The sequence below is a fragment of the Clinocottus analis genome, unplaced genomic scaffold (genome assembly GCF_023055335.1).
Source record: "Clinocottus analis isolate CAN_PGR_092001 unplaced genomic scaffold, fCliAna1.0.p SCAF_12, whole genome shotgun sequence".
Taxonomy (NCBI): Eukaryota; Metazoa; Chordata; class Actinopteri; order Perciformes; family Cottidae; genus Clinocottus; species Clinocottus analis.
Window position 1 is genome coordinate 12,063,471 of NW_027175843.1, and position 27,346 is coordinate 12,090,816.

The window sequence follows — 27,346 nt, forward strand, 5'->3', positions numbered from 1 at the left end:
CCAGTCTGAGGTCCAGAGCGCTCTGGAGCAGGTTTTCATGGAGATGTCTGTACAGTGCTGCATTCATCTTTCCCTCAATCCTGACTCCTAGTTTTCCAGTTCCTTCTGCTGAAAAACATCCCTACAGCATGACGCTGCCACCAGCATGCTTCACTGTAGGGATGGTATTGGCCAGTTGATGAGCAGTGTCCGGTTTCCTCCAGACATGACACTTAACATTCAGGCCAAATAGTTCAATCTTTGTTTCATCAGACCAGAGAATTTTGTTTCTCATGGGCTGAGAGTCCTTTAGGTGCCTTTTTGAAACCCCAGGGGGCTGTCGTGTGCTCTTTAGCGTGGAGTGACTTCTGTCTGGCCACTTTACCAAACAGGCCTGGTTTGTGGAGTGCTGCAGAGATGGATGTCCTTAAGGAAGGTTCTCCTATCTTTATAGAACAACGCTGGAGCTCTGTCAGTATGATCCTCGGGTTCCTGGTCACCTACATAGGGCCCTTTTCCCCTGATTGCTCAGTTTGGCTGGGCAGTCAACTCCTTGTGGTTCTAAACTTCTTTCATTTCCGGATGATGGAGGACACTGTGTTCATTGGGACCTCCAACACTGCAGACATTTTTCTGTACCCTTTGCCTGATCTGTGCATTGATACAATTCTGTCTCGGAGGTCTACAGATAATTCTTTAGACTTCATGGCTTGGTTTATGCTCTAACATGCACTGTCAATTGTGGGGCCTTCTGTAGACAGATGTGTGCTTTTCTAAATTATGTCAAATCAAATGAATTTAGTGGACTCCAATCAAGTTGTAGGAACATCTCAAGGATAATCAGTGGAAACAGGATGCACCTGAGCTCAATTTTGAGTGTCATGGTAAAGACTGACTCCTTATGTACTTATATTTTCATTCTTTAGTTTTAAATTGATTTGCAAATATTAGCAAAAAACTTTTTTCACTTTGTCATTATGGGGTGTTTTGTGTAAAATGTTGATGAAAACAATGAATTTAATCCATTTTGGAATAAGGCTGTAACATAACAAAATGTGGAAGTGAAGTGCTGTGAATACTTTGATGCACTGTACTTGACCTCATTTGGAGCAGAGGTGGCTCCCAACCCAAAGGGAGCAATCGAGGGTTTTAAAGCAGAGTGACTGGTCTCAGACCTTGAGAAGCTGACATGGAATAAAAAAGTGTATTGAATGAAAATGTGAACGCTCGGAGGCGAGGGGGGCACGGGACTGTTTTCCACCACCAGAATCTATGAGGGAGGGAGGGAGGGGATCATTTATCTGCTATTAGCTGACGTTTTGCATGCTCATTGTCCTAACTTAATGTCTATCAAATATGTGAAAGCATAATCACAGCAGACATCTTAGTATCAAATGTGCAGAGACACAGAACCGCACAATGGAAAATAGTCACATAATTACTTACACAGAAAGTGAATGCACTAATTATAAATGTTTTTCTTTGTTTTGAAAAATGGTATGTAATTTGTGTACCGTAAGTTCTTCCTGCTTCGGTAGGCTTCTTTAGAATCTCTTTTTAATAGAATATGCATGAGCATCAACTGAAAAGAAGCACTATCTCTTGCCATAAATTAAATTGTCTTACCATGTCCTTGATTTGATCTCTCAGGGATTTGCCACACCGCATACAATCTGAGGTGTGAATTCTGCAGGACACTAAAGGGCAAAGCTACATAACTATATGACATCAGCCAATAAACCTTTGGAGCACACGGAGGCATGCACACTGGCGCTCACAAACAAACCAACACACATTAACAATACAATATCTTCTGGTCTGGTAGCTTCATGAGCTAGTGTGTGTCTGTGTCATTTAGGTTTATTTCAGTTGCAAAATAATGATGAGATGTAAAAGGGTATGGACTCATGGAATAAGAGAAGGACCTCTGTACAGCACAATGCCATGTTTGCAATATGGGTACAGATTCAGTAGTGGGATGGAGAAATATTATCAAAGTGTTGTGCAAAAGCAGTGCACAATGTGGGATATACATACATAAGCTATGATCTGCATTTTACATTCCCAAGCATGCATTATTCTGCTTTTATCTCATATACCCATGTCATATTACTCTCTTGCCAATAGAACAAAACTGGCAAGGACTGCCATCACTGCCACTTGTTGCAAATGAAGGAATTCAGACAAACATGGCATCTGTACCCTATCTATTCATCACACGCTTTTGCCAAATGTGATTCACAATACGTTCATTCAAACTCAATAGGAACTTATGTTTGATGTTATCATAGAGAAAACCCACAGTGCAGAAGTACCAGACATAAGTGTTTAGGTACTGAATTTCATCAAGGTATGCATATTTCACAGGAGCATGAAAGCATTTGATTTTCAACACGATGGCCGCTGCGACATCGAGGTGAATGGGGCAAAACACTCTAAACCCTGTTATACTTCTCAGCCCCAAAATATAGATTTTAAAAAATGATTCATCATCCATCTAACAACTAATATTCATATGTTGATGGATATACTACTCTTGTCTGATCTTGGTCTCGATAATGGTCTGACCTGAGTTCACTTATATTTCCATTCTTCTGTCCCCAGTTCTTCACAGTCTGGCTCTGCCTTTGTAATTTCCTGTGACTTAGAAATCACCAATGAAATGATCTGCTTGTACCATGCGGTGTGATTCTGTTCATCTGCTCTACAAGCTGTTACCCTTACCTCCGTACAATCTTCATCTTCCCTTGAAGAGTGCTTATTCCATCTGTTCTACCATTTACACATTATAGTCTGCTACTGCTAAATCCAGTTAACATTTAACCTGTACCTTTTATGTTTATGTTGCTGTTAGTTCTAGTCTGTAGTCAGCCTAACAGTGAGCATGTGCAGGTATGGGGTCTGAGCTGCAGACTACATAGTTTGTGATTTCACAGTTAAGTTACACATTAAAACCCAACAGCTGTCCTTACTGAATCCTATGATGCAGAATTTCAAATACTATTTCAACAATTGCATTTAGTAAGTGCTTTAGTTTAAAAAAAAAGATGTAAAACGTATGGCTGCGTGAATTACATCAACAGGGCCACGGTCAAAAGCAGTAACAGCAAAAACCGAGGGCGGCAGAGTGGAGAAGATCTGGGAATGGAAAAAGGGGGAATGGGGGCTGCGGAGGGATATCAACAACTGTGACAGCTGTGTGGATATGGCGAGCTGAGCCATAACAGGGAGGTTCCAGGGCAGGAATGCAGAACAGATCAGCGAGCCACTGGTTTGCGCTTGAGTCCGAAATGGTAGGCAGGGCCGAGGCACAGCATACAACAGCTGCCTAATCCCAGACTTCTGCCTTGATACCCCACTTCTCGTTGAAAAGCACAAACTAGCTTCTGAAAAACTTCTCATTCTTTCTATACCTGCACATTCTTTTTCCTGCTTGAATCCGTCACTTGCTTGGTCCAGAAATGGCACCACACACAAATCTTATAATAAAGTCATTGAACTGACTGGCAATCCAGTGAGACACCCAAGCACACGGTCAGAGTTTTACATGTTATCAGCATAACAAAGGTTACTAGGCTACAAAAGGACAAATGTTTCATGTAATGCTAAATGAACGCAGCCACTGAGAAAGGTATATACTTTCTTACTCCCTTCTGCCCAGCAGATATCCAGATGTCAAATGCTTAAAAAAACATAGGCTCTTACCGGCTACAGAGTTCGGCCTCGGCATCATGAGGGAAGAAGATGTCTGTGATGAGTATGGAAAGGGTCCCTCAGGTGAGTGACTTTGAGGCTGTGGTGGCTCTGCTGATGTGTTGGACTGCTGCTGCTGCTGTTCTGTCCTGGTTGGGGTGTCGGCTGGTGCTGCAGTGGCGCTGTTGGAGTCTTCTTCGGCCACAGGAGAGCAGGTGTCAGCCCGCACACTCTGTGCCAGGCCATGGCGCCCGCTGCCTCTCAGGCTGCCATCCTTACTCCACTCCAGGCTGGAGCCACTGCGGTCATCATTCTCAGACGAGCTGGTGATGGTGGCTGAGGGCAGATTAAAGAGAGAGGGAATTAGATCAAGTGAGGGAGGTAAGATGCTCTTTGTGTGCTATGAACATTTATCTGTCTTCATCTTTAATGAGATACTGAGCTGTAATGGAACTTTTAACTTTGAATAAGTCCCTGCTTTTTCTTAGTGCCCTTATCGACACTGTTAACCACCTGACTTTACTGAGACTGTCTGCTTGCACTGATGAAAACTGGAAAGACATGATAGCATGGACTAAAGTTTATTTCCTGAGCCCAGAATTTTGAAATGCTTTCGGTTCGTTTTACCGATCAGTCGGAAGATCCTAATTAATACGTCAGAAACAGCTTGTGAGTGCAGTACAGTGACACAAAATTCAACCTTAAATATATAAAACATGTAAGAGTAGAGGGAAGAACTAGTGTTTGAAACTGCCTTTGGTATTTTTATGTCCAGACAGGTGTTTTGCTAAAATGACAACAAATCCTTTAATCCTCCCTCAGGCCAACCCAGGCATCTAATACAATCCTAAAAGATGAGCGGAGGGCCAAAGCTTCACAAGCTGCAGCTGGATACAGAAACATCAGTACGGTCAGAGGACAGGAACCGACTGTCCAGCTGGCGGCTTTTGCATCACACACTCTTAATCTGGATTTGATAATGACGCAGCACGTTACATCATTACTAATATTAACATAACACATCCTGGCATTGCAACTACTGTGATGTTTACCTTGTAAAGTATGATGTCATTCATGACATCAGTAAGGTTTCAGTCTGCTCCGAGCATGGCAAAAAATAGAAAATGGTCAATAGAAATGCATTTGTAATATGCCTTTCTAGTCGTCTGATCACTCAAAGAAAGCGCTTCACACTACTTGTAAATGCTAATGGTAAATGGACATGTACTTGTACAGTGCTTTTCTAGCTTTCCAACCACTCAAAGCGCTTTGACACTACATGACATTATTCACCCATTCACACCCATTCACACACTGATGGGAGAAGCCACCGTGCAAGGTGCCACATACTCCGTAGGCGCAGCTACGGGGGAAATTTAGGGTAAGGTGTCATGCTCAAGGACACATCGACATGGGCTAGCAGCGCTGGGGATCGAACCACCAATCATCTGATTGAAAGACGATCCTGTTCACCAATGAGCCAGTCGCTCTATTATTCTCCCATTCACACATAGAGTACATTCAGACACTGATGTTAAAGGCTCCCATGAAAGGTTCCACCTGCACACACACCACCAATCTTTCGATTGGAAGACAAACTCGTTCTACCTCCGCCGCCCATTAGCAGTCATCAGAGTGAAGAAGAGGTCACAGTAATTGTTAACTTGTTAAACTATAGCCCCTAGCAAGGAATATCATTGTATTTATTCATAAAAAAGTATGATGAATATTTGATTTGACCATACATAGGGCTGGTCATAGTCATTGCTAGAGGGCTTTTATAAGTCCTTCTCCAGATGCCCCATGCAGACACTCTTCTAGGAGCTATTTTGTAAATGTTAAGAAATCCACCAAGGAGCTTTTAATGGCAGTACAAAGCCAAATTAATATGCTTTTGAAATCAGAGTCAGAGTCAAACTTCAAAGAACGGCGAACATTAATCACTGGTTGGAATCTAACTTGTGGACACAACATAGCTTTGTTCTCATCTGTGCCTGCACACTCTTATCCAGGCAGGTGGGTGGGATGTTGTAGCCCAGTGTCAAATTGTGTCATTCTCTTACAAAGTAAATTCAGATTGGACACAAGTAGCTTTACAACAAGAGAGATTGTGCTGGGCGGCAGAATGCCGAAGTTCCATGCTGGAAGATACTATATCACAGCTTCAATAAATTATTTAACAGCTTGCTAAGATGTTGCTCTGGGGGGACAGAAAGACTGACTCATGGTAATCAACCTGCATCACTTAAAATCCCAATTGTTGTGTTTTATCTGGCTTTGGCATGGATTGCTTTGTACTGCAGAACAATCAGGGCAATAAGTTACCTAAACAGGCGTCAATGCGACATATTCTAGTTAGTTTATACAAGAATATTACTTTTCCCCCCAAATGCAACATTGCCTTCAGAAGTTCATCTGAGGATAACTACAGGATCTGGCAGTAACAATTTGCTATTGAATTCCCACTACAAATATTTAAAAGACATTTTCAGAATGAATTTTGAACATTTGTATAGCCACCGGAAGGTTTGTGAGTAGAAATAGCAGACGGATTAATGTATCAATAGACCACGTCGTATTCCTGTCAGCTTGTGTAAATCCCCAGATGTCTTGCAGGGCTATTACTAGAGATATAATATAACGTCAAAGTCTGGCAACTGTCACCTCAATGCTCTCTCATACAGGAACAGCTCTATAGAAACTCAATAACTGACACATGGTGGCTTAATGCAACCTGACACAAATGCTATTTAGTGCCACAAAAAAATCCAATGGATTTAACTAAATGATGAATGAGTGACACGACACCGGGACATCTTTGTGGTCTCAATCACAATGCACATTAGGTAACAGCCTCAGAGTAAAAAGAAGAGCTTCGTTGGAAAATATGTAATTAATTGTATTAATATAGTATTAAGTGTGTGCAGAGAAATCTGCAGGATTGACTCATCCATTGCATTCCTTGCATGGTTACTGAGTGCTTTGGCAAAGACACCAAAGATGGATTAAAAAAGCAGGAAAGTCAGTTTGAAGCTAGTTGTTTGACAGACATTATATATCATATTTTATGTTGTGAAGGTTCAGATATGAATGTAGGTTGAATTATTTAGTTTTGCATCATCCTGAACAGTTTTTTCAAATACTAAGGCAGCACAACAGTAAAACATTTTCACCGCTGGCCTGTGGAGTGTTCAATGTAAACACATGATGAAACATCTTCTAAGCTGATTCTAAACAGGTGGATGCTTCACAGTTATCATTGTGAAAAACTGTGTGTGCACAGTGCACAGCGGTGCTACTTAATTCTCTGCGCAGGAGGACATTAGTTCACTATTACAGCGCAAACAGTTGTTTCCTGCATATTATTCATCAGAATGTCGTATGGAAAACCACCAAAAATATTTCAAATCCTATATTGTTTCCATCGATGTTTTCTATCATTGGCCCGTTACATCAATTTGCACTTTCTCGCAGCAAACAGCGTTAAACTTGCGGCAAGAAAGTGTATTGCGTCCGCAAAGAAACAAACAAAATAGGGACTTGCTTGTAAAAACATCGCTTGTCACTTTTAGTCAAAAATTTAACAGGGTTCCATTAAGTGAGGAAATGGGTGTCTAGTTCCAGTTTTTTTTCCGCCATACAAGTTGGTATATGAATATGATGAAGCAGTTCTCACCGATGATCCCACTGTCTTTGCTCTCAAGTGTGGAGCTGGGGCTTGTGATGGTCCCACATGGGCTGGAGCGGCTGAGAGGCGGGCGGCTGGCTGTGCTGTTGAGTGTTGAACATGGACTGTCGGTGCTGGGAGACGTAGTGCTGCTGGTCAGTGTAGAGCAGGGGCTGATACCCTGGCTAATCATAGAGCACTGGGGAGAACAAAGAAAGCAGAAAAGGGTTGGTACACCATGAATGTGCTCTACTAATCAAATATGTCAAGTATGAAGTCAACCCAATATAAACTGTCAGCTGGCAACAAAATCTAATTTTTTTCACATGAGCGGTAATAAATAGGAGAAAAAAAATTATAACGTTACAACCTTATTTGGAAGAAGAATTGAGACAACTGTAAGAATGAGTTGATCCAAGTTTATTGCCGGTTAAAAGCAATGCAAATGATTCTCTCAAAAGTAAACAAGCATTTTACATGAGAGCATGACACACAAGTTGAATGGGGCATAAGCGCTGTAAATGGAGCAAGGCTTGAAAATTACACACTCATATGTCTGAAGGGACCAAAATAGGCCCGAAGAGAAATTCTTAAGGGAAGAAGTATCTACTTTGTTGTGGCACAATAGATACCTTTCTCATGCATGCCACTAAGCCCGTCTCTCAACCAAGCAGCAGCTGAATCTTTGTTTGAGCTAACTGACAACCGTAGAAAACCAAATTTAAGCTGGTTTCCCGTCTTCTTTCAACAGTATTTTGATTGCTCACAACATACTGTATGTAGCTCAATAATCATCTTTGCCCACTGTGAGAGGAGCCAAATCCATCAAACAGTTTCATATACACTACTCCATACAAATCAAATTTCAATTAAAAGCCACTCTTACAAGCTCAGGTCAAATTAAATCAACCTTCATCCTCAATAAATCAACTCCACTGCACATACTTTGCTGCCTGTAGGAACTTTCATTTACAGATGGCTTCTCCAACACAGCTTACGACTACACATGCAGTATCTCAAACAACCTGCTCCAATTCAAATATCCGCAAACTATCACAAAACATTTTTAACACTATACCTAAACTCAAACATCCCTAACCAGTTTAAAAACAGCCTCTTTAATATAGTAAAACATTGTAATAATAACTAAATAAAACTGGAACAAGTATACTACCTACTGTGTATGTGTAGTGTTGAGTTTGTTTAAACAATAACAATATGTGTCCTGCTTCAAACCTTACTGCAGTATTTCTGCTGCTGCAAAAAAAAATCTATTCTTCTTCACCCCGACTGAACTCCAAAATAGTAAGACTCACCAATGCTGAGCTAATTTCAGATAGAAGTGGGACTAACGTCTCGTTTGAGCTGCTCTGGCTGTTCCTGTTTAAAGGTGTTCTTGTTTGTGCAGTTGTACACTGAATGAATATAAGCAGCAGAATAGGAGGGATTTCACATTGCTTCAGACATCATGAACAACTTGTGGCATGCAAATACCTCGATTGCATTTCTTAGTCCAACCACTGTCTTTCTGTCAGTAATATTTCTCAAGCAATTTCTAGCTGAGGGATGCACCTTAAGCTTATGCCACCTAACAAATCACAGTAAGAACCAAACAGCTAGCTGATGTGTCATAATTTACTGTTCGGCAGAACTAAAAACAAGCATGCTGAGTTTAAATCATGCTGTAAAACAGCAGTTAGGAGGCAGAGAGAATTGCTGGCAGATGACAATAAAATGCTCCTCCCCAACTGGGCTCTAAAAACGCACACCTACACGAACACAAACATGTCATTCCCAAGTCTGAAATAATGAACATGATTGTTATAATACTTAAGAAGTCTTTTTCTCATTCCTAGAATTTCCTGTTCTGTGTCAAAACGTGTCTAAGAGACGAGATAAATGAGGGAAGCGTAGCGCTGGGCTCTGCTCTTCACACAGCCGGAGCTTAATTAGTAGAACCAAACAAACTGAGGCTCAGACCTAACATAACTATTTCTGGACCGGGACTCAGTCACTCTTGTTACATTCTCAAGAGCCCCTGGAATAGCACTCAAGTTACTGAGAGACTCACAAACCACACTGGGGAGAGAATAAAACCACATGCAGCAGAATTTAAATATTCAGTTACTTTCTTAAAACAGCTTCATCATCTCTAACAAAACAGTTTGACAGTTACCGTTGTTTGTTGTGCCAAAAACTTAATCCCAGAGGTGCCTCCTAAATCCCCATCCAAAGATAATGCAGAGTGGGAAAAAATGAATCAAGCTGCAACAAAAAAATCCATTCTTCTGTTACACTGTCACAACTCCCTCCTCTCATCCTTACTCTCTCTCCTCTATCTCTCTATCTGTGTGCTGCAGTAGTGGCAGCAGCTGCCGCTGAAACAGGGAGTGAGTTGAAGGCTAGGGAGAAAATGAAATACCTTCTTTTCAATCTTGTCGTCCATAGGTATGCGTGCCGTACCCGGGATCCCTTCTCCTAGTAAAAAGCCCAGCCTTGTCATCAGTTCCTGAGTGGCAGGGGAGGAGGAGCTTGGTTGTTTCTCTGCTTGCAGCTCTAGAGAAGAGGCAGAGGGAGAGAAAGAGAAAGGGGGGGGGGGGGAGAAATGTTCAATGTTAGCGGGCTGATCCCCTCTCTCCACTGGATGGCCCACACAGGGCCACTCTGCCTGCCCTGCCCTTCTCGACTCTGCTCCGAAATGCTATGCTGCACTCTCCAGCTGCTGCTGATGCGGTGCAGACTCGAAGAGGGGGAGGAAAGAAGAGCAAGGGAGTGAAAAAAAGAAAGAGGGAGTGAGTGAGTGAGTGTGGTGGGGGCTCGTGTGCATGTGTGTGTTCGAAAAGAATCCGAAGACATGTGAATGTCTTACATTGTAAGGAAGGACGGGACTGTATGTGTGTGTGTGTGTGTGTGTGTGTGCGTGTGTATGTGTGTGTATGTGTGTGTGTGTGTGTGTGTGTGTGTGTGTGTGTGTGTGTGTGTACGCGCCCTGCAACGCTTCAAGTGCCAAATCCAGGGCTTTCGGGTTGTTTACAGCTCTCACTCACAGAGCCTCTGAATATCAATGAGTGGACCGAGGCTTTCTCCAACAGCTTAAACTGCCTGCAGTCCTAACTCCCACGGCATAATACTTGTTCAGACAGCAATTTCAAGGTTGAGATGCCACTAACAAGGCAGAGATCACCTGCAATCTATTTTTGTTTCTAAATATTGTGTTGGGCATACATTATATAAAACAGATTTGTTTAATCATTCATACATGTACCTCAAATGTGGGTGTGTCAAAGTAATTAAGAAAGAGTCACAAAATTCCCTGAGAGTGAACAGACTGACCGACAAACAAACAAAAAGAGGGAGAGAGAGAGAGAGAGAGGGAGAGAGAGAGAGAGAGAGAGAGAGAGAGAGAGAGAGAGAGAGAGAGAGAGAGAGAGAGAGAGAGAGAGAGGCAGATGTCCAAGGTACAAAGCTTATTATACAATTCTTTGTCAGCACCTTTTCCTTCTCTCTCCTTCATGTTCTCCTTCACCCACTTTCTTCCACAGTTATTAATAATGTTGGCAGTCAATCTGATAAATAAACAAGTTCAATCTAATGGCCCAATATACTGCCAAGCCCCAATGAACTCATAATCACACATCTTTGGCATGGGAATCACCATGTATAGACAATGTGTTCTCCTCTATTGTAAATATAGAGATATCATCAACGACTCCTCTCTATCTAGGGCTGTACGCAGACAAGATGTTTTAATGAACTTTCATATTCATTAATTAACAGAGCCTCCATGTTGTGCTACATTCCTGCTTATGTACACATTTGAATCAATATAAGAATGGTCCCTTATTGACAGGGCATCTCCTACATGCAAAACCGAATTATACCCAATACAAACGTCTGTGCATTTTGTTTTGCCCAGCTGCACCCTGTTGTACAACAACAGTACAAACGAGATCAAACTGACAAAACAAGTAATATGCAGCATATTAATCTCTAAAGTGTGTGTAGACAGTACCAAAAAGTGAAACCAAAACATCTCAAACTCCCCCTGGTGGCTGGCTGATAGTTTAGGAAGCACTTTATTTGATATTGGAGAGTTTTCCATGAGCGGAGGATGCATTTAAAAACAGCAATATCACAGATAATAGCACTTGTGGACAACTAGTAATCTTAAAATGAGGATGACTCAACTGACACCTGCAGATACACTGTTACATGTCCTCTGTGATTGGCAGGTAGTTACTTTTTAGGAGGAAAAAAAGACATATTTTCAATCTAAAAGTAAACTGCATTTAAATTAATACACACGAGAAACACTTAATATTGGACCATACCGAGGGCTCCCATGCCAGTCAATGCTCCTCTATATTCTGTGAAATATTTCTAAATCTATGTTTTCTTACTAAAATTGGTTTGTGGTTTATGTTTACATCTGAAATTGGTGTCTGTTGTAATTTGGTACAGCACGTTTGGATGCTTATGTGTTCTTAATGTGTTTTGTAAAAGTCCTTGTAGAATTTGCGGGAGCCTAAATTTGATCTTGTGATATTGTAGGTAGTGGAGCTGCCTGACCTGTCTTTGAGACATTTTCATATAATTGTATATATTTCCTCGTCATGGTAGCTAAATAAGAGGAGAGTAACTCATCCCATGAAGACTTTGGAATAATTAAATGTATACTAAGGCATAATGTAGCCGCTTTCTGAAGTGTAATTAAGATATTAAGCTTAAATAATTTGGGATTTTCATGTTTCTTCTATAATCAACCTTTACTGGAAATAGGAAAAATGATGTTGGCAGAGCTGGTGCAAAGAAATCAAAGTCATCATGTCTTTGATTAACCTCACAACTTTAACTGTGGGCTGTGATGGAGTAAGATAATATGCATTCTAAATAATGTACATATTATGACATGCAATAGGAAATCTGTTTCTCCACTGTCTTCGTGCTCTTGCCTTGGAGCATTGCTGTTGCTGCTGCTGCTGCCACTGATCAGAAAAGTTATATTGCAACAATAATAAAGTGAGGTTACAGCAGTCTGGTAAGGACAGTTTGTAACGTCAAACCATTATCAGTGGCAGCAGGGAGGCCGATATTACAGAGATTTATTCTCAAAAAGGGAAAAATAAAGTTAATATCTCATCTTAAATTTAAGTGGGCCCGGTTCAGTGCTTTCTCGCCTCACAGGTTTCCAATGGTCGTGGTTATATCTGGACCCTGGTCCTGCCTGACACACACTACTACGATCACCATTATTATGATTATCATGATTATTATTATTATTATTCGTTGCATTGCTATTATTATTGCCAATACCATTAATGCTTTTAATACTCTACTAAATCCACTGCTGCCGTTATTTTTCCATCATGCCTACTACTCTCATTGTATTAACACCAAAGATTCCTGGAGTTCCCTGAAAAACGTATGCTGGTCATAATTAAAATGCAAACAGCTAGTCTACTATAATCACAAGAGCAAATGTGTAAAGAAAGTTAGAACCATGCCAGCAATTCATCAAAGGCTTCTTTCTATACACTAGCTTCTCTATACTAGAAAATGTGTTCAACAAGATACTTGTATTGTAAGTAATGTCAGACGAGCACATATCTTGAAGCAGAGCCTCCGCATATTTATGTTAACCTTGGGACACATCTCTCAGAACACCACTTGTTTTACATTCAAAGAAACTGAAAAATGGAAGAAACCATAGCAGTAATTAAATAGGCCTAAAGCTGTTTTCTATTACGTACTGATTGCTGTACTTGCATCACATTTTCTCCATTGCAAAGTCTGTGCAGTAAGAAAGAGCGTACATTGAATATTGGTTCTTTATGGGGACTGTCACCCTGCTCATGTAAATGCTTGAGATGAGCCTTTCAAGACCACTGGTGCAAACACAATATGGAGGCCTGAATGCTACTGAATGCTGCAACTATTTTATAGATTCAGGGTCACTGGATTATAGAACACATCCTGTTGAATCTTCACAGAGTACTTTAATAATTCAACTACCGTGTCTCACATATGACTAGGAGCTTGTAAAAATAATTTCTTCAAAAATGTATCTCCTGGTTTTGACTGTTTATTAAAGTCAGCTTTCAATGCTGTGGTTCTCTGGCATTGCCTTACTTTGACGTCTTTTGGGGGATTTTCTGTCATTAAGGTTTAAGAACTCATGAGCTAATCTAATCTAAATCACTTGTATGTAACATCATACGGTGACAGAGAAGTATAACCGAGATGTATCATTAAATTAAACTGCGGACATGGCAGATATAAACTATGATGATTGCTGGATGTGTGTGAATAGTAATTTGAAGAAAACAACAACACGTTGCAAGATTCATCAACATTTACTTAGTCGATGGCTACAGATAAGGGGAACAGCTGGGCCCAGGTTTTTATATAGGGCATCTTATTCATCACACATTTATGGCTAGTGTATATTAGCAGCAGTGGCAGGCTGTTTTTTTTTTTTAATTGAGAGAGTTTGTCAAAAGCACAGCGTGGCTGAAAAGTGCAAACATCATGCATTTGTGTAGACTATAATTACTTGTTGGATAGAAAGAGAAAAGAAAAAAAAGAACAGTTATAATATATTTGAACACTTAGCTCATATCTAATGTAATACCATGTAGAACAAATTTAACTTAATTTGAGTACTTGTATGTTCATCACAGGTTCTTTAAAACACAACAGAGCAATTTTCTAGTACAGCTAAATGGTTAACACTGACACCAGTTTCTCTCATCAATTATAATCACCTATTCATCAATCGTAACAATTTTACTGTCTGCTGGCAACAATGGCATCCAAGTACCGTAAAACCATCATGAACAAGAATTGGCAGAACAAATTAAACAATTGGCTCATGCGAAGTAGATACTGGTAATTGTAATTATTGTTTGACCATTATTTCTACACTTTGAAGCTGCTCAAAACAGCCTCGGCCTCATCTGTTGGCCAGTCGTATCTGTTGTTCGTTAAGAGTCTTACTCCAGAGCCCTTCAGCTGTTGTACTGAGAGGCTCTTTCGCTTTCCTTTCAGATTTTCCAACCTGGGTGGGATCAAATCGGGTCTCTTTCAGTCGCAGGTTCTATTCCACCACAGCTCCTATGTTGACCGACAGCTTTATTAAGTAGCCATTGCCTTTAACATGACATTGGAGATATAAAAGAAATCACTGCAGAGGACAGATGATGTGGTGTGTTGGACAGATTGTAACAGCCTTTTAAATTGGGCAATATAAATACAACTGAATTAAATTGTTGTTTGTCTTGTCCCACTGTCACTGTCACTGATGACAACATACTGTATGTGATGTTTAACGGTTAGCTTTACAAGTCATCATCTCCCCAAGGATTTTAAAATAACTATGAATGCATTAGTGAAACTGTGCTGGATGTTACTCTGAAGTACTGTATATCTCACATTCAGTAAGGTTCAATGACATGAACGTGTTGCAGTACTGTGCATCTCTTGTTTATCCATAAAGTTGCTGTTACCCAACTGCCATAGTTTCATCATATCCACCACAATAAATTTCCACAATAAAGTCTTAAATATATCTATATAAGAGAGAAAAGAGCATTCACACATCTATGTGGAACAGACATAGATAGGGTTCGGTCCACGGTGTAAGCATGTGTGGATACATGTGTGTGACTAACCTGCTAACTACAATAGTATACATTTTCATTTTCTTAAAAAAAAAGGTCCAATATGTAAGATCTGGCCATCATTTTTGTTTTAAAAACATACACACATGTACTAACATGTTGGTTACAGTTTCACAAGAAAAATCTATGTATTGTGTTGCAGATATGTCCTGAAATCAGCATGCTTAACAATTAGCCTGGGCATTAAATCCAAAGTGGCACAAACAAGAAAAAAACTCATAACATAAATTGAAGCTCTCGTTCCTTGTTCATAACAGTTTCTTCAAGCTGTTGAGCATTTCTGAACAGGAAAGCACAACAAAGGGATGCTATATGATTTCTTGCTAGCAGCAGTAGAGCACATGACTGCAGGAGGTCTACCTGCCTCTCAAGATAACCTGACGGTGGGCTGAATATAAGTCAGGCATGCTGGCTTCCCTCGCTGTGCCTAGACATTATATCTGCTCTTGTTTAATGTTAATGCTCCCTCTTCTACCTGGAGCACAGCAGGTTAGTCACACACATATATCCACACATGCTTACACCGTGGACTGACCCCTATCTATGTCTGTTCCACATAGATGTGTGGATGCTCGTTTCTCTCTCAACGCCTTGATGTTGACGGAAAGCACTTAAAAGTTAAGTGACTACGTGATGAAAATTAGCTAGTATCTGATTAGTCCTCTATACCTCAGAGGACTACCCAGGAGATATGGAAAAAACAAGGATGTAGCTGGAACCACTTTTTGTTATTCCAGTAACTGTACAGCAAATGGAGGCAAAAGAAAACAACATCATTATCTGCTGCCTGAGGAAGTTTATGAGCAGGTGTGAAATAGCAGCCGCGTCGTGCAGGGCAAGAAGAATGAAGATGGAAAGAGTAGGAGCAGAAGAAGGATGGAGCAGCAGGGGAACACCGTGAACAAACTGGCTCCACAGACCTGTTTTGGCTCGCTCCCTGCTGAGAATACAATCCAGCCGGTGCTCATTAGCAGCTTGAGTTTCATTACCCTAACTGTGGAGCCTATTTAATGAACCCTCAATGAGAACATATATCCTGCTTCCCCATTTAAGCTCAGAGGTACGAGGTGACGTGCCCCTGTGAAGCACACTTATTGCCATTTCCACTGTTAGAACCATTAATGTCCTTTGCGGCAAGCACTGATGGAGTGTCCAATGAGACCTTACAGCAAACTGAAGTTAGACTGTTAATAATAAAGTATCTCATGTAAAATATGGTTTGGCGGGAGAGGGTGGCAAGGGGGTAGTAATCGTAATTGTGATGGACATCTCAGCTTGATGCTAAGATGTTGTTATTGTGACTCTAACAGTAGATATGGATGGCATTTCATTAACCATTTGACCAGCAGAGCTAAAGCTTCTTCATTAACCGATTCACCCCTGCGGGGCAGAGCGGCTGTGGTGTAACAATCCTCAAGAGATGAGAAATACAGAATAATGACGCTCCATCATTAAATAAAGAAAACGACAAACAACATAAGAAAATCAGCCTCTAGCAGCAGATTAAAAAAAAAGGAAATCAGCAATGAACCTGATATGCCATGGAAACAAATATGACTCACCGTTACAGCCAAAAAGAAATCACAGTCCATTCAGCTCTGGTGCCACCTCGTCACTGCACGTCGAAATATTATCATAGGTTCTAAAAACTGGTAACAATGGGTCTTGATTATACAAATGGGCTTGAATCTTTATAAATGGTACAAAATAAAGCCAGTTTGTAAAAATGCCCTATGCTTAACTGATGCACCGCATTTATTCTTATTATATAAGCAAATCTTCGTCACATCACCCGGTCTCATCCATCAAATTCAGTATCATAGCAAGACAACAAGAACAACCTCACACTATCTGCATCATTTTATAGATGCAGACCAGGGCCTCAGCTGTGCGACCTTGCATCGGATGACTTCTCTTTGATGAGATGTTTTACAAAAAAGATCAAATCCTTTTTACCCAATACACACAAAGCTGTATACACTTATCTGAATCTGAAGGTGCTAAGAGAGAGACATAGTTGTGGGAGAGGACGGGACCTGAGGTGCAGTCTTGATTGACAGGGACAGGGCTCTGAGACCACAGCTGTTGCAAATGCAGTCACACACTCGAACATAAACAAACATAAATGTACTTGCGGACACGCAACCGAAACACACATTGCATTCACACATGCACAGGAAACTTTATCCTTCCTCAAAGAGCTGTGTGATAGTTCTTATCTTAGCCGACATCCCATCCCGCTCAACTTCAACCGAGGGTTGTGGAAAGCTGACCTAAAAGAAGAACAAATGAATTCCACATGCAAGCTTTAATCATATCTGAGGATGGCTAAATGTAACGCACACTCACACACACAAATGATACTGGGTAAAATAACTGAACAATTTTAGACAAATAAGGGCATATCCTGACGGACAGTTGCCTCACTTTTTTATACATCCAAGAGCTGCATCCTTCAGCACAAGACCAAAAAAAATCCTTTACAATTCACAAGAACTCACTTTATTTGGGACCTGAAAGGTCACACTGTGCTCGTGCTGCAAAACGTCCAACTGATTCCCCAGATCAGATTCTTCCGGCACTGTATCAACATTCCATGCTGATGCTGACCTTGTTGTAAAAGCTCCAATGTCAAACAACCATCTTATCCGGTCTCAGCAGTTAGTGAAAGAGACAGCATTGTTTACCATCTCTAAAGTGGTAGACTACACAGGCTGAAAGATGCTCTCTTTATTGAAGAAAGAACCCTGGAAAAGTCCTTGACACGTGCAAGTGATGCACAGTACCAGGCCAATGGCAAACTCAGACACTAGATCACACGACAAGGTGTTACTTCATATAAAATGCAATTCCTATATTTATGATTGTACCCACTTGAGAGGAATAGCATGTGTAGCTGTGCTGAGAAGCCTTTCAGCGGTTCACGAGAGTCCCATCCTACAACAGCTGGGATGCCACAATTAGCCATCATTAGTCAAGAGTTTACACAGCACATAATTGTACATAATAGTTGATGTAAGTCGGCTCATTCCTGTTCCTTCTTTTACCTGATAATGATGGCTTCGGGAGGAAAAAGGTAGTTCTTCTGGCTTTCCTACTTGCATTCACTGAATGAATGGCTGTACATGGCAGCAATAACAAGTAGCTGTATTATCTTAAAAAGAAGTTGGCTATTTCTTTAATTCTGTGAGAGCTGAGTCAATATTTGAGAGCATGTCAGGGTCACTACCAAAGCTATCAAATAAACAAAAATGTATTTAATGCCTGGAGCTTCACAAGAAGAGACTGACTTTTGTTGTTGTTCCAACAGTGCAATGAGCAATATAATTTTATTGGGTACAACCATTTTATTGACTGCCATATAATTTATTATTGGTCGTAAATTGACCACATCTATAACAGCTATGTATCCTCATAAGGAGACCAGAAATGCAAAATTAAATTTCATAATCTTAGCTAATATTGTGTGCACTCTCTGTGTTGGAGACTGAAGTAGTTTGATCATTCAGCGTCATTTTCTGCTTGCAAAAACATTCTATGGAGGGCTTAGTCAGTAATTCTGTCACATACGTGTAAGATAGCACAGCCTGTTATATCGCTTGAAGTGTAATTTCAGCATAAAGTACACACATCTTCAGCATTATTTTTATTTTCTCTGTTTTTTATTGGGAAGCAAGAGAGAGGACAGAAAGCTGAAGAAAGAGTGTGTCTAGCACCGGCATGTGAATGTGTATTTTATGTACATGTGCTTCAAAGGGGGGTCTCAGATCTTCAGAGGTGAGATGGGGGAGACAGGTGTTGCTTGTGTAACCTGCAGTAGGTAAACTCAAATACATTGTAACATGACAAACTACATACCCATGAATTTCTAGAAAATTCCAAACCAGGTCTTTCAAAACGTATTCAAACATGAGCTGATTACCAGTGCCAGAGCACCAGCTGTCATGAGATAACATTTATCTGGCGTCTGCTATCTGCCGGTCGCCCGCTCTGAGCCGAAACACTGCTCTGTGCCAGCTGAATGTCAGACACACCCTCGTGCCTTGGTATGTGACAGTCAACAGTGACGGGGTTAATATTGTCTGTGTATGTGAGCCGTGTACAATAAGAGAGGACACCACTTTTTGTGTTGCCCTCTGCTAAAGAAAACACATCCAATCACTCTGCTCTAGCCAATGAGAGGAATTTGAGCCTGTTCTGCTGGAAACAAAAAGACAGCACTTTGGGTAACATTAGCCCTAAACACTCAAACACAACGCCCAATAAAAGGACAAAATAACACGACAGGCTCCCTTCGCAAAAACACAAAAACACATACATACATACATATATACACATACATACATATATATATATATATATATATATATATACATATACACACATATATATATTTATATACACACACACATATATATATCTACACATATATATATATATATATATATATATATATATATATATATATATATATATATATACATATATATACATACACATACATATATATACATACATACATATATATATACACATGCATATATATACACATATATATATATATATATATATATATACACACATATATACACACATATATATACATATATATATACATATATATACACACACACATATATATATCTACATATACATATATATATATATATATATATATATATATATATATATATATACACACACATATATATATACATATATATATATATATATATATACATATATATATACATATATATATACATATACATATATATATATATGTATATATACATATATATATATATATATACATATATATATATATATATATATATATATATATACATACATATATATATATATATATATATATATATATATACACACACACACACATACACACATCTAGATATACATATAGATAAAAAATATATATATACAGTATGTGCAGTTACTGAGAAATGTACGGTCCTCATTACATTCCCATGTAAAAAAAAAAAATGGAGTGCTCCGGTCAGACAATGTGTCCCCACACAGATGAAAACTGACTCCTCTGTAATCTAAACACACACTTTAAAATAAACACAGCACTATTGTGTGTTTGTATAAGAGACTACATGAAGGAACACTGCTCAAACGCACTGGTACTTACATGGACCACTCATGCAGGAACTGATTCTACCCTTAAATTACAGAGACCTGTCCCTGACCCCATGGACACAAGGATATTCAATATAATACAAAACACACACAGCGATGTCAATATGTACATGTCTCATTCTTAAGCCAGATCAAGTTTCCAATGCGTCAAAAAAAAAGACATATACACACACACAAAGAAACGAAAAGCCATGATGTGAACTCACCATTATGTGAGGACTCCTTGTTATCGGCCACGTTCCTCAGTGCTGAAACGATGGCATCAGAGGGAACACGAGGACTCTCCACATATTTGGGCTTCCTGATTGGACCTGCTAGCGCAGACCAAAGATACAGGGAGAGGGAGAGAAATACAAAAAAGGAGAGAATGAAAGAAAAAGAGGGAGAGAGAGAGTTCTCGCTGTATTAACGTGTTCCAGAAAGGGCTAGAGATGAGAAGTGGTGGTGTCTTAGTTGGACAGGCTTGGCTGCACTTCGTAGCTCACATACACTATTCACATACACACCCACACACTAACACACACACACACACACACACACACACACACACACACACTCAGACAGCTCCCTGCGCTGATAGCAGCTTCGGTCTGTCTAACAATCCAGAATATTGTCTGCATGGCTGGAGTATCGCAGTAAAACACTGCTAGCCGGCTCTGGGAATGTACAAAACAGCAGGAAACCACAACAATTAGCCTCTTAGTGAACTTTAAAGATGAGTATTTAAACACACATGCACTGTTGGGGATCGGCAAAACAGACAAAGAGTTTTTCTACTTTCTGATCTGTGAGCCGTCCCTTGAAAGTATGCTCTGTTACTGCTGCAAAGATACTTAAAGATGGATTCAGGTCCATGTGTCCTGCTGTACGTCAGACGATGCCTCAGGGACAGCGGTACAGTCCTCTGATGACAGTCTTTGTCTTTGTTTAAAAGTCAAGGTTAGCTGGCTGTTTGGTTCAGAATTCTGTTCAGGGCAAAATCGGAAAATCCCACAGTTCCACACAGAATGATTGCACACTGTGCCGAACTTTAACCCAAACCACTGATATACACACCCCACCCCACACAGCTCCTTTTGTAACATTTTCATCTCGAATCTTTCATATTTATGTTTGCCCTAAATAGAAAAAATATGAGGTTATTTTTATGATTGGAAATAAAGATTGACTCATTTGTCTTAAGAGTGGCATTATAATTAGTTTGTACATGAAGAAGATTCAGCAAAGATACTAGACCTGAAACAAACATCTTCTAAGAAACTATCTCTGGACATTTCAAGTCCTCTACTTCTATCCTACAATTTATGGTGGAACAAATTCATTAATTCCAGAGTCAAGACATAAAAGCAAAGGTTTGATTGCAGGAAACAATCTAACAACATGAGGTGACTGTACAAAATAGAGCCAAAAATTCATGAACAATAGCATCAGCGTGCCTCCCCTTGAGCCACTCCTCCATTCTACTCTAACCTTGACCTGTAACTCCTCGTCTTCCAGATGTCTACGTGTATAAATCTAGTCATAACATAAAGATTACATGGAAGAGCAGCGATAACCATTTCCTATTACCACATTTGATAAGCAGTCACTCCCTCCTCAAGAAAAAGATGGAACAATTTGTTAAACTGCAGCTTTTTTCTTGGCCACAGATACTAAAAGTGGAGGTAAGAGGGAGAGGGGGCGGCGGAGGAGAGGGGGGGGATAGAGTAACGGCAGCAGCCACGTTAGGGGAAATTATCTGTAAGTGTCATTGCAACAAAACGAGCATGAGAGTCAAAGTAATCTTGAAGCACAGTGCCATCTATGGATATGCAACTTGAAATGCATAGTGAGGAATGGTGCTTTTCATGTCCTCTCTCTTCTTGCTTCTTAGCAGAAGTCAAAGTCAAAGCCCAAAGTCAAATGCTGCAGAGATCAGTGGTTGTACTCTGTGGTGAAAAATAGCTGTAACAGGTGATAATTGGTATTGTTTAAAGACACCATAATCTTAAGATTAGTTTTCCAATACGTGAGGTTTGTGTACATAGTGGGACAGGGCACTATGCAAGTAAATGAATAAATAGCTGATCTATTACTAATGCCTTTTAAAATTAGTCAAATTCACATTATCAATGATTTTCAAAAAACTCATTGCTTAAATGTTTTGTCAAAGCACCAGCGGAAACCCTGCAATTTCAATATTGAGGTATTTCATCAAATATATTTAGATTTGTTTTCTTTAATACCGCTCACCCCTAGAACATACAGCACATGAGGTCTAAGTCTGAAGGGGACTGGTCCAGTGGAGCATCTACCGAAGCAATATAAGTGCAGCCTGTTATTCAGCAGACAAAGCCAAAGAGTCTGTCCTGAAACCCTCCATTCACATGTGGATGGTCAGGCACAACCTATTACCCAGAAGTCGCACGGCTCCAATTAGAGTGGTGTACAGAGGGCTGTGTGTAAGACACACTTACTTCAGATAAATATTGTGCGCCAAAAGCACACTGACAAATATATTCAGTTGGGTGTATTTCATCGAAAAACAGGAAGTATAGTTTCAGTAATGGAAACCATATGCTGAATCTCAGAATCGGTTTACACAAAGTGTCAAGAGGAACACATGATTCACACATGATACAACAAACATGTTGCCGGCTATCAAGGGTCATTTTAGGCCACATCTGAGGGCTGATAATACAGAGAAGCAAAATTTTGATGTCTAAGCATCAGCTCATGAAAGACAAAGCACACAGGTTTTGTTTTTCCATTCAAAATCTAATCTCAAGATTTAACAGGGGACCATAACTGCTCTGCCCTTTTAGACAAAAGCACTGACGAAAAAGCAATTGCAGTTTATAACAGGCGTGAAAAGGTCGAGGAGATGGAAGTGTCAGATGTATGACACTTGAAGGACACAGAGAGAGAGGCAGAAATGAGACGTGTTCTTACTTTCACCAGAGTTTGGAAGCCAAATTCATAATGCTAATGTATTCAAATGCACATAAATTATGGGAAGCAACACGACTAATTATAAGGTATGTTGAGACAATGAAAGAGACTGGGATTGTTAAGAGTAGATTAGGGGTTGAACACCAAAAAAAACAACAGCATAGAAACCAAGATGGTTCCTATTAGAGCTGTTATAATTTTTAAGTATACGGTACTTTTTTTCTTAACAAATGTTACATTTAATTTTCTGCAGTTGTGTTTTTAGTGATAGTTATGATGAGGTTTGCTATTCGGTTGTAAAATATGCTGACTCAATATGTACTGTATGTGTTAAAAAACGGGAAAATATTTCCCTGAGTGATAATTGAGCAATAAGTAGTACAGTGAATGTGTGTCTTTGTAAATATGCATGTTAAATACACGTGACGAAAAACAAGCAAACAAAAGGAATTTGAGTATATGGGCTACAGGAAGAAAAACAAAGAAAAGAGAGAGTCCCTCAGGTAAAGCAGCCAGGCAAGCATTGACTGCAGAGGACTTGTTACTCACAGTATTCACTGTGAGGTTCAGAAATCCACAACCAGCAAGCTATCACTCAGCAGGCACATGCACGCACATACCAAACAGTGGAATACCTATGACCAACAACTTACAATGTCCAGTCAATGCCAATGAAAGAGAGGATTGTTCATGGTTATAGGAAGTGATCAAGGAGATTTCCCAGCATTCTTCATGATGGACTCTGACTTCTTCACATTTCAACTTTTCAATAAGAGAGTGTACACTCTTTGTGCAGCAGAGGGATTGGCAGCCGCCTCACAAACGCCCTCTTTATGTTCCAAAATGTCATTCTTCAACTCAAAAGTGAAAAATAATATATTAGATGAAACTGACTAAGTGCTGCATGTCAAACTCTGTTGCAGTCTTATTCATGGAGAATATGAAATATACTTGTTCTAGTTGAAAGCTAGACCAAGCTTTTAATCTTTTCAACATTCTGGTTGCAAAACAGCTGAGAAACTATTAAAGAAATTATGCTTTGTTGACTTAAACGCAAGTGCAAATGTTTCATTCATTCCCCATTCACAGCCTGATATAATGTCATTATACTCTCTGGGTTACTGCAATGTATGCGCTATACAACAAAGAAACTAGTAATCTTTTTCAAACACTACATAGTCATGACTAATCTCACACATGCTGTTTCACATGCTGGTATGAATTATGTATTAAGTCTCCAGCGTGCACATTGGTCATACATTTTCAAAAGATAACAACAATTGCCATCATACGAGCATCCTGATTCTACGTACTGACTGAAGAAGCCATGTATGTTAGTCTCTTAGGCAGGAGGTGACTTGGGATGCCACTGCAGATGAAAAAGGGGATTGCATGTGATAAGCAGCCAAAGCTGGAGTGTAGCAAAGTGCGGTGAAGTGAAGAACTGGATATAACTTTTCACAGGGTGCTCATCAGAGGAACCTTTCAAAGGGTTCTTGCAGCATCACAAGGTCTTTTACAGCTCTCAAAAAGGCATCAATATTCCCTCTGGGCTGTCTGCTTACTGTCAATATCCCAGAGTTGACTTCAGGAGAGCACACCTCAAAAGGGGCTACAGTGGGCTTTGAAGACAATTCCTACCCTCATGAAGGTGCTGCAAAATACATTTAACTCATTTGGCAATGAAGAGAAAGATGAAAAACAATAATGGATGAACATTGTACTCATACAGGTCGATCAAAATATGAACAATGATTTGGTGAGAAACTTTTAAAGATAATGTATTCCTATGGAGAAATTGATGACAGTTATAAAGGATTAAATTACTTTGAATCTTATATACAAGTCTTTATTTGACAAGGTCAGTTTAACCAGACATGAACTTATACATGTTTTAATAATTACTCTGAAGCTTGGTGAAAACACACTAAGGAGAAATTCCACCAGATTACCTTTTGTGCTGTTTTATGTGGGCTGCTGTGTTAATACCTTCTTAAGCTTTAACCCTCACTAAAAAAATTTAAAAAAGATTTCAAAGAAAACACATTTTACTGAATGGTTATGGTGCTTGGTTAATAAACAAAACAAGAACACAAACCAAAAGCAGTGGGGTTGTTACAAGCTGCAGATAGATTGTTTTCATTTTGGCCCATTGGCTCTATGTCTGACAGAAGTGTAGCCGACTAAATAACAAGGAGATGACGTCAGAATAGTCAACGATGATCTCGATGGTGGTTATTTTCTAGACCTGCTTGGCTGATCGATAAAGGAATCAAAGCTCCCATCAAAGAAAAATTTCCTCAACTATTTAAACATACACAACAACAGCCTACCAGAGACAATTTCCTGTGTGGCCTCATTCCAGATATGATAATTAAAATGATACACTGCCCATGACAGCCATGAATTAATATGAATTGCTGTTTTATGATCCATTACAGGCTGGCAGGGAGGCAAAGCATGGGGCTAAAGAAAGGTCACACATAATGTACATACAGTGTCAGCACCAGAATCACCTCTGTGTCCACCAACTCATATTTCAGAAATGGCGTCTAGCTCTAGATATTTTTCAGATTCCAATAGCTGCAAAAGCATCTTTTTTACAAGCAGTGCAACCTTGAAGACAACAGATACGTTCAAGCCCTCAATGGCCCAGTAACATGTAACAACCAGAGGAGGTCACTGTGTAGATACCCAGGAGACGGTTAGGTGGCGCACAAGGAGTTTCAATTTTTTGAAAACGTGTCATCGACTATTTCCTACCCACTTAAGATCGAGGTTCAGGTTTTTCAATACCTGATCTTTGACCTGCACTGGGTTGGACGACAAGATGGGTCCTTTCAGGCTACATTCTTGCAGTAAATGTTCCTCCCTGGGCCTTCATGGTGCCTGTAAACTATTAAGACTATAAAGCCTAGGTGCTGCTCAACACATGTCAGGGTGCAGTGTTTCATGGTTAAGCTCTGGGCTTAGCTGATCAAAGCTGTGGCACTCAACGCCACCAGGATTTTGTGGCTTTAGCATCCGTCACACTCCAAATTAACTCAATGTTCCTCAATTGTCCCCTGTGAAGTTTTCATGAAAAAAAAACTAAACAACCACTAAGTTTGAGTCTTCCAAACTGCAACAGATTATCCAATGTATCAGGAAATGAAGCCAGCCCACAAAATGCTCTCTGAATCAGTGAAACCACTTCCCCCTTGCACCACTGGTCGGAAGGAGAACAAATAGATGTGTGATATAACCAATATTTAAAAAAATGTTTCCGATGAGTTTTTCGCAAATATTAGTAGAAATGTATGCATGATAATGATAAAATAGTTTAAATCATTTCAACTTTCTTGCTAGATATCCAGCTTGAATCAAAATCAACAGTTTAGCAGAACATCTGTCTAACAGCGATAATTTGTCTCACACTCATTTCAACAATTGAGTGTACTGGGACTCAGCGAGAAGCATCATGACCCATGTTGTTTTCGTCGCAGAGCTGAGACATTTCCTGCAGAATGTGTTTATTAACTGGAGGTGTGAACTCTCCCCCTACTGGTTTTCACAGTTACCTGTGAGGGCAGTGGAGTAGTGCCTACAAAACATCCCCCAAACTCCCTGGTTGTCCTCCATAACATCCTATCTTGTCAGTCCATTTTTTTCTCTTTTTCCATACCTCAGAGCACCCCCAGTGGGACTATGTTGTTAATGAGTGTCACCCTTCCCCCGTCCCCAGAGTCCTTTTCACCTTCACAAACCCAGTCTCTTCTCTCTCTTCATCTCTCACTATCTTTTGTCCTTCCTGTCATAACTGTATATGTACATTTCATCGACACTGTCTTAGGCTTTAAAATGGTCATCACGAATCCTATATCATCGAAGGTAGTTGGATAGATCTTTTTCAACTTGTGTGGGGGCTGGTTGAGCAACTACAACTCTCCTTAGCTATTGCAAACTGTATTTGTCTTTGTTCAAGCTCTTTTTTTATAAACCTGTGATTAAGCATACTCTAGCAATTAGATATATATTCTGAACATTGGCACAATGTACTCCATCACAATTTTAGGCCTGCAGGTCCAATATTAGATTTTCAATTATGTGATGAAAATTGCACGATTGCATTTCAAAACAAATCAAAAAGCAGCAACTTGAGTTGAGCAGCTAAACAAAAAAAAAAATCTGGGATGTGAACTTGAACAAAAGTTTGCAGAACGATGAAACCATACTACCCCCTTCCTATCAACTC

General features: G+C 39.9%; 1 protein-coding gene across 10 annotated transcripts in view; it reads right to left on the minus strand.

The window, feature by feature from the left end:
• Positions 1-27,346, minus strand: part of tanc1b (tetratricopeptide repeat, ankyrin repeat and coiled-coil containing 1b) — a 92,600-nt gene that overhangs the window by 35,182 nt on the left and 30,072 nt on the right. For 4 of the 10 annotated variants that reach the window (XR_011077300.1, XM_068572169.1, XM_068572167.1 and 1 more), the window contains exons 4-7: positions 20,388-20,495; positions 9,762-9,895; positions 7,349-7,538; positions 3,685-4,008 (exon numbers count right to left, since the gene is read on the minus strand). Coding sequence is in view for 9 of the 10 variants with exons in the window: in XM_068572169.1 (XP_068428270.1) it covers positions 3,685-4,008; positions 7,349-7,538; positions 9,762-9,895; positions 20,388-20,495 (756 nt within the window). In the remaining variant the exon portion in view is untranslated. Of the gene's footprint in view, positions 1-3,684; positions 4,009-7,348; positions 7,539-9,515; positions 9,642-9,761; positions 9,896-20,387; positions 20,496-27,346 lie in introns of those variants that run through there. The other 6 variants (XM_068572173.1, XM_068572168.1, XM_068572175.1 and 3 more) reach the window with 3 other exon arrangements.